Source organism: Abrus precatorius, unplaced genomic scaffold (genome assembly GCF_003935025.1).
Source record: "Abrus precatorius isolate BTA unplaced genomic scaffold, Abrus_2018 Scaffold9, whole genome shotgun sequence".
In the NCBI taxonomy this organism is placed as follows: Eukaryota; Viridiplantae; Streptophyta; class Magnoliopsida; order Fabales; family Fabaceae; genus Abrus; species Abrus precatorius.
In genome coordinates this window covers 25,064,917-25,072,901 of record NW_020874439.1, presented here as the reverse complement: position 1 = coordinate 25,072,901, position 7,985 = coordinate 25,064,917, and the positions used below count along the sequence as shown (strand labels likewise).

The 7,985-nt window shown below is 28.2% G+C and overlaps 1 protein-coding gene across 2 annotated transcripts; it reads left to right on the top strand.

Annotated features, from left to right (window-relative positions):
* The first annotated feature begins 2,732 nt into the window (after positions 1–2,732).
* On the top strand, positions 2,733–5,824 carry LOC113849981 (F-box/kelch-repeat protein At3g61590-like). 2 transcript variants are annotated; one of them, XM_027480266.1, is made up of 3 exons: positions 2,733–2,950; positions 4,255–4,303; positions 4,383–5,824. In XM_027480266.1, the coding sequence occupies exons 2-3, from the start codon at positions 4,296–4,298 to the stop codon at positions 5,614–5,616; spliced, it is 1,242 nt and encodes a 413-aa protein (XP_027336067.1). In that variant the 5' UTR covers positions 2,733–2,950; positions 4,255–4,295; the 3' UTR covers positions 5,617–5,824. The 2 variants fall into 2 exon arrangements, with proteins under 2 accessions (XP_027336067.1, XP_027336068.1); XM_027480267.1 differs by lacking the exon at positions 4,255–4,303 and having other exon boundaries at positions 2,752–2,950.
* Positions 5,825–7,985: the final 2,161 nt, after the last annotated feature.

Sequence of the window (7,985 nt, the reverse complement as noted above, 5' to 3'; positions counted from 1 at the left end):
ATTAATGGATAGCGAGAGAGAATGAACAGCCTCTTCAATAATCAAGGTATTAATAATATGTTGTATCACATTGTTTGTTAATATTTTTCAAATGGATCCATTAATATTATATACTGCAAATTGTTATAACTCTAAAGGAAATTAGCAATACATGTTAAAAGATTATTAATTTAATTAAAATATATAATTAATTTTTTCAAAGGTATTAGTCACTTTCAATAACGATATTTAATAAAATTAAACATTTCACTAATCATTAACACACTATTATTGAAAAAAATATTATTCCACTAAAGCTATATTATCTATGCAAACATACTATTACAATTCTCCTCCATTTTATTTTATCTCACATTTGATCTCACACATGTTTAGTAACGTCTCGTGCAAATTTTTAAATAAGCATAAATTGATATCAAACCATTCAAATATTATATATCATAGTTTCACAAAGACACATGTAAAAATAAAATAAAAATGCAATATGTAATCATCTTCAATATTACAAAACTCACAAATTTTTTAGGGAATTGTCAATCTATGTTTTGTCAAGTTCTTTCACACGAGACTACATTAAGCAATAAACATCAAACGGATATTACTATTTTTCTCGACCCACTAACCTTCAAAATATTACATAAAGCCTATACTAAACCCAGCTCAAAACTACTACATATAGTAAAGAAATAATAAATGTAGTGATAAATAAATTGTACACTATATTTTTTGTTATCATTACACTTCCGTATCAACATGTCATTGACATTTTCTTTTTGTCTCTTACCTATATATTACAAACTAAACTAAACTATGGGTAAATTGTTTAACCATATAGAAGTTTGATACAAGAACTAAAATACTTAGCAAAAATTAATAAAAAATGTATTTTATAAATTTAAAATATTTTTTTTATATTTTTTAAAAAGTATTTATTTAATTTCTTTAAAAGTGATGAGATAAATTATTTATAAAAAATGTTTGTTTTTTATATTATTTTTTTAGCAATAATTTTTTTAAACTATCTTAGTTCTTCTTAATTGAACTTTTAAAAAAATATTTTTTTTATTTGAATACTCATTTAGATGTTAAGTATTACTTCATATATTACCATGTTTTAATGATTTTCTGTAACATATTTTTTATTATTAATTAAAAATTATATAAATTACACCTTTTTTATATTTTTAGATTAACATTTTATAATTTTTAATAAAATTTAACTAACCATAAAAATGTATTAAAAAATATATTAAAAATTCTCTTATAATGGATTCTTATTTCAACAAATTCCTAGCTAGTGGAAGCTCCGAATAAGAGACACCCAGAGGTGAGAAGTTCACGAGTTTCATGTCCATGGTAGGTGAGTCACAACATTTTGGCATCATCTAGTGATCAAGTAAAATTCTCAAAAATTAATAATCTTAATTTTGAAACATAACATAATAATTACTAAATATCACGAGTATTAAATGGATTTTTTTTAATTTAAATACATTTTGAAACAAATAAATTAAAAAATGATAAGAAAAACAGGCAGATAACTTTTTAAATAATATGAATATCATATGTAAATATTAAAAACGATTATAAAAAAATAGGTATTATTATTAATTTTATAAAACTGGGTGTGAAAAGTAAAAATAAATTTAAAAAATGAAATAACAATGACTGTTTTAAACAACTGGCTAAAAAATAAAAGTGGAAATTACTCAATAAACAAATTTATTATATTAAAAATATAAAAATTTAATTTTAAAATATTTAATATGATATTTTAAATACATTAAATATTGAGATAATATATTTCATAATACTCAAATGCTAATTATAAGAAAAATATATGATCAGTACTTTATAAAATTGACTATCCAAATAAAAAAAAATAAGGTTTTAAAAATGATTATAGTAATTAGTATTTTTATGTCGTTGGTTAAAAAAAAATAGTCTAAAGTATTTAATAATAAATCTATTACATATCTTACGTTGTAAATATAAACTATTTTTTGTTTTTTAAAAAGTTAAAAATATTTAACACGATAAAGTAAATACATTAAAAATAAAAAAAAATAATAGTTTTACAAAATTTTATTCCTAATCCCATCATAATTACATTCTAAATTTCAATACCATTTAATTCATCCTTTTTATTCATTTTATAAATTTTAAAATTATATAATATTTCATTAAATTGTTTATTTTAATGTATAATATATTTTAAAATATAATTAAATGTGAATTATATAATTAAATTTTTTTTATTTTATTTTAAATTTTTCATACTTAATCATAAATATAAATGATTTAATTATTAAATTAATAAAATATAATATTTGTAAAAATTATTTAACCAAATAAGTAATTAATATTTTCTCTGGAGACAGTGAATTTCTTCTTGCTCTTTTTTTAATATTAATATTACTACATTAAATACTGTACTATTTTACTTTATAAAATAATATTAATACGTTAAATACATTACTATTTAATTTATAAAATAATATTAAAAAAAGCCAAAAAAGAGTAAGCTCACTTGGCCACGCGCTTCCCTCTTTCCCCACAGAAAGCACCATTCATCCCCACGCCAAAACCGCACTTCATTTCCTGTCGTTTTTGTCGTATCAACCCCACAAACTAGAAAAAATAAAAGTAAAAATAAAAATAAAAATAAAAAGGCTTTCTCTCTCTCTCTCTCTCTCTCTTTCTATTTAGTGTGTTGCTTGGCCTTGTTTATCAACCAAATCTAGAGCAACCCATTTCGTTGTTCTTCCATTTGAAGGAAAATTTTATACGTCCTCCATTCCGTTTTACCCCATAAAGTTCAATGCTTTTGTGGCTCCTCTCAATTCCCATTCCGTAATAATTTCATTCTTTTTCGCTATAAACCCCTTTAAACAGTGAGCTATTTCACACCCCTTTTCATCACTCACACTCCTCACCTCTTTCAAACAAGGTATCTATCTCTATGTAATGGGGGTTTCATCTTTCAATCCTCCAAATTTTTTCTTTCTTCTTCTTTTTTAATGGGTGTTTTTTTATCTTTTTTTATTTTTATTTTTTTATCTGTAGTCCTGTGTGTTCATTGATCTGTGTCTGTTTTTGGAATTTGGTATCTGCTGGGGATTGCTTATTCCACTGAATAGTCCTTTCAGGATCGCGTTTGCTTGATGGGTATTTATGCATTTGAAATTTTGATATATCTTCTCCTACCCTATTGTTTGTCTTATTGTGGCTTGAATCTCGCTTAATCTCTTATGCAGAGTTGTTATATACTTCTAAACGCTGCTCCTTTGTGAAGAAAAGTCATTTTTTCAACAGGCTTTCTAGGAAAGTTTTTGTTGTTATTTTAATGTTGGCTTTAGCACCATTTTAAATGCTTGTAAGGAATCAGCTAGTTGCTATTTCTGTTCTCTTTATGAGGCATTTAGCGGTTTTTTAAAATATTTGTTCTTACCTATAAACTTCGTTACTCCTGTTTGATAAAAATGTTCCCTTTGGGTTATGTGTGGTTTTCATCTATGTCTTCTTATGTGTTTTACTTTGACATGAAATTTATGAGCCAACCTCGAAGCATGTCGTTTTTGAGCATGTTTGCGGTGTTATTTATGAGCGTACCTGAATATAATGTTGTATATGGTCGGTTGGATTTATTGGAAATATCTTCTTTTTACCGATTCTTTTTTCATATTATGAATGTAAGCTATGTGCTTTTTTATTTTCCCATTTAATGTTGTTTATTTTTTTATCTGACTATGTGCTAGTTGCTTCTGTTGGTTGAAGCTAATGTGCTATTGAATTTATTTGTAATGTTAGTTTCAAAGTACCAAACAAATTTTGGGATCTTTCCTCCTTTGGGTTTTTGGCTTTGATTGTTAATTCCAAATCTTTTCACAATTTTACCTATTAGCATGGGGACTCCGATGGATTTTCTTCTTTAATGTGTTTACGCATTTGGTTGCCGTTTGGTCTTCTAAAGTACCTTAAAATACATTGGTTCCTTGTCAGGTTCAGAAATTTGTATAATTTTCTTCTTCAAATGAGGTGAGTTTTTCTCTAAGAGTCTTCTTGGTAAGATGTGATGGTTGTTCCCTTAGTGTATTTTATCCAATTTGTACTTTGATTAGTTATCATGTGCAAAAAAGTTATGGTTGTCGTTGTTGTGTATGTGTGTGCAACTGTGCATTTGATCTTGTTTATGTTATTCCTATGGCATTATTTGTTGCGTTTATTAAAATGTCTTATTCGTTTTGTCTTGAGGTGCTTCACTTGTATTGGTATGAATTTCCGTGATCTAGCATATGCTCAGGTGATAAATCTCTGATATTCTTTCTTATTTGTTAATATGTTTTAGTGATTAGCTAAATGCTTTTAAATATACTCACTAGGCCTTTCGACTTTGTCATGGCGGGAGACACGTCATGGATCAGTCACTACGAGGATGATGCTCGGAGGGAGACTAGGGAGTTTGATTCATTTTTGGAACTTGGTGAGGAAATTGACAAAGAAGGAACTGCTGTTTCTGTGGATGCAATTTTGCCTGATGAATTGTTGGAGCGTATCCTAGCCTATCTCCCCGTTGCAAGCATTTTCAGAGCAGGTTGTGTGTGTAAAAGATGGTATGAGATTGTTACTTCTGAAAGGTTTTTATGGAACCTTTCCCATTTGCTTCCACAGAAACCTTGGTACTTCATGTTTACTAGCTCTGATGAACCAACTGGTTATGCTTATGATCCCATCCTTCGGAAATGGTATAGCATTGAACTTCCGTGCATCGGAACTTCTAACTGGTTCATTGCTTCATCAAACGGTTTAGTTTGCTTCATGGACAATGACAGCAGAAGTGAATTATGCATGTGCAACCCTGTTACCAAAAGGTGCAGGAAGCTTGAAGAGCCACCGGGTTTGAAATTTTCTGATTACAGTGCATTAGCAATGTCTGTGAGCAGGGAATCCCACAGTTATACAGTGGCAATTGTGAAATCAAAACAAATCCCTGATAATTTTTTCCAGTGGGATATTGCAATTCATATATACAACTCAGAGAAAGAGACCTGGATGGCACCTTTAACAGAGGTTTTGGTGGGGTGGAGGGGTGGTGATGAGAGTGTAATATGCAATGGTATGCTTTACTTTTTGGTTTACTCAACTGGCGGTGGTCCACCAGAAAGTCGCCATGCACTAATTGCATATAATATCTCCAATCGTTCTTCTCAGGCTACCTTGAAAAGGAGCTTTATTTCTGTGCCTTGTTCACTAACATGTGGCCGTTTGATGAATATGAAGGAGAAGCTTGTAATGGTGGGAGGAATTGGTAAACACCACAGACCCGGCATAATAAAAGGAATTGGTATTTGGGTTCTTAATGATATGAAATGGGAAGAGATTGTGCGAATGCCCCACAAATACTTCCAAGGCTTTGGAGAGTTTGATGATGTTTTTGCTAGCAGTGGTACAGATGATCTAATCTACATTCAAAGTTATGGATCTCCAGCACTTCTCACATTTGACATGAAACTTAAACAATGGAAATGGTCACAGAAATGCCCTGTAACAAAGAGGTTCCCTCTGCAGCTTTTCACCGGGTTTTGCTTTGAGCCTAGGCTTGAAATTGCTCCATAGTTTGTTTTCCATACAATCGAAAGCTGCTATTGACAGTCAGTCCGAGTTTCTGCCATTTTACTACATTGTTCTTTAAGTTTAATTTAATATGGTTTCTATGTTTAACAGCACATACAAAGTGTACTGCTGATAAAGTTAGTTATTCATGGATACTGGAATATCATTATAGCATTTGATAATACAAAATAGCTACATATTTTTTACGTTTTCTTATTCTATCAATTTATGATGCTCCTAATTTACCATGAGATGGGTAATATATCTACTTATCTGCTGCTACTTGTCTTTGTTTTTCTGAACAATCGAGGTCGTGATACATCTTAATCATAGATGTTTTTCCGAAATTTGGTATAAAATTTTCTTAGTTTGTGAAGTTTTATTTATTTCTTTGAACCCCTTAATTTAGACATCATCTATTTGAAGGTTGTGAGGGAACAATTTGCTTGTGCTAAAAGGTGGCAGTGTCCTTTAGAATCATGTAACATTCAAGATGTCCTACACTGCTTGAAGTACTTGTATTAGATTCAGAATAATTAAGTCATATGCTATGAACTAATTGCTTGGAATGTGTTGCATTGTTAGGGAAAGGTTGTTCAGTGTTCAGCAGTCTTTTATCAGTTTCCACAACCGGTCAAGTCTTATCTTATGAGAAAGGGAAGAAAATTCATGTATGGATACATATCTTTGTTAATTGTACGGCTGCTCAATAATAATAACAACAATAATGTTGAATGGACTTCATGGAAGCTTTTTGTAGTTCCCTCACACATGTAATCAATCTCTATGATTTAGTGTTGAGCCAATGAGTATGTGTTATGCTCAGATCACACAATCCGTGTTGTGAATGAGTGTGGTGTGTGTATTTGTTCCGTACATTCCATTATTTTAATTATGCCAACTTGAAAGGTGAAACCTGCTCTGTGGTGGTTGGTGAAGAAGTGAGGTCCACGCCTGCTATAGCAATTGGCAAAGGTGGTGGGAATGTGACAAATAAAGGTTATATGAACTTCATTTTCAAACTGGTCATCACCTCTCTACAATATTAGAATATTCAAAATGCCTTCTCAAAGGGTCTGTTGATTGAGATGGGAGTTGGTTGCAGACTGTCAAATTAACTTGTCCCTGTGTAATCAATACACTTCACAGAAGAACAATATTTAGCAGTAGCGATTGTAAAATGAATTTATGATTTTTATAATTTGATAAATTTTTTTTCATATGTGAATACATTTTATAATTAAATTTATAATCTTCATCCGTATTATATTGTTCAGGATAATAAGTTATATATGCCAATTTTTATTAAACATTACATAATTCAATATAATTTAATACATTAATAATATTAAATACTACAATTTTTTATGGAAGTTTATCGTATATAGCTTATTATCCTATGCAGTATTTTACAGATTTGATTTTTTTAAAAAAAAATTTATAGTATAAATTCATATAATAAAAATTTATTAAACAAACACTTCATCAAATTATTATCCAACATATAAATATATTGAAAAAAAATTGTTACTTTTGAATCAACTCTATGTATCGGTCCAAGATAGTTTGTAAAATTAATGTTGATGCTTAGAGAACAAATGATTTAACTTATATATATAATCGATAAGCTGACGAAAATATTTATTTGAAAGTTGAAAAGTTATATTTTACTAGAAGTTAAAAGATATTACGTTAACTTAATTAATTATAAGTGCTAAGAAAAATTAGTTGGTAAATATAAAATAATTTAAAAACTTATAGTTATATGTTTTTTTCCTATATAAAATCTATTTTTATTTTTAAAATGAAATATATCTCTAAGTAATTATAACATTAGGTTTTATAGTTAATGTTATATTCTTATAATTTTATGTTCAAGGATAAATTGTTTTATTAAAAAATATATAATAATTAAAAGAAATTGTAATATTAAAAGAGATAGTAAATGAGAAGTTTTATTAAAACAATGAGGATAATAATAAAATAAAAAAAATAAGAACTTATAACTTATAAGCTCAGATATTATTTAAAATAATGCACAAATGCTGTAAGAAATAAGTTCATTTATCCTTTTATTGTTATCCTCAAAAAACCTTGTAAAAGAATAAATTGAGCTAGAAGCTGGTTAAAATAACTCTGCAACACAATTTAAATAAATTTTCTTAGAGTGATTAAGTAATGGAAACGCTTTTTAATATCTATTCTAAAATATAAACCATGAACACAAATGATGGGACAAAAATCAAATTTGGGCATCAAATATTGCATTACTTTTTTTTTTTATGCTTTTGTAATTTATTTTTTATTATATAATGTCTACTATATAAAAAGAATGTTTTCTCTCTCCAAGAGTAAGGAGAAATTATGCTTGA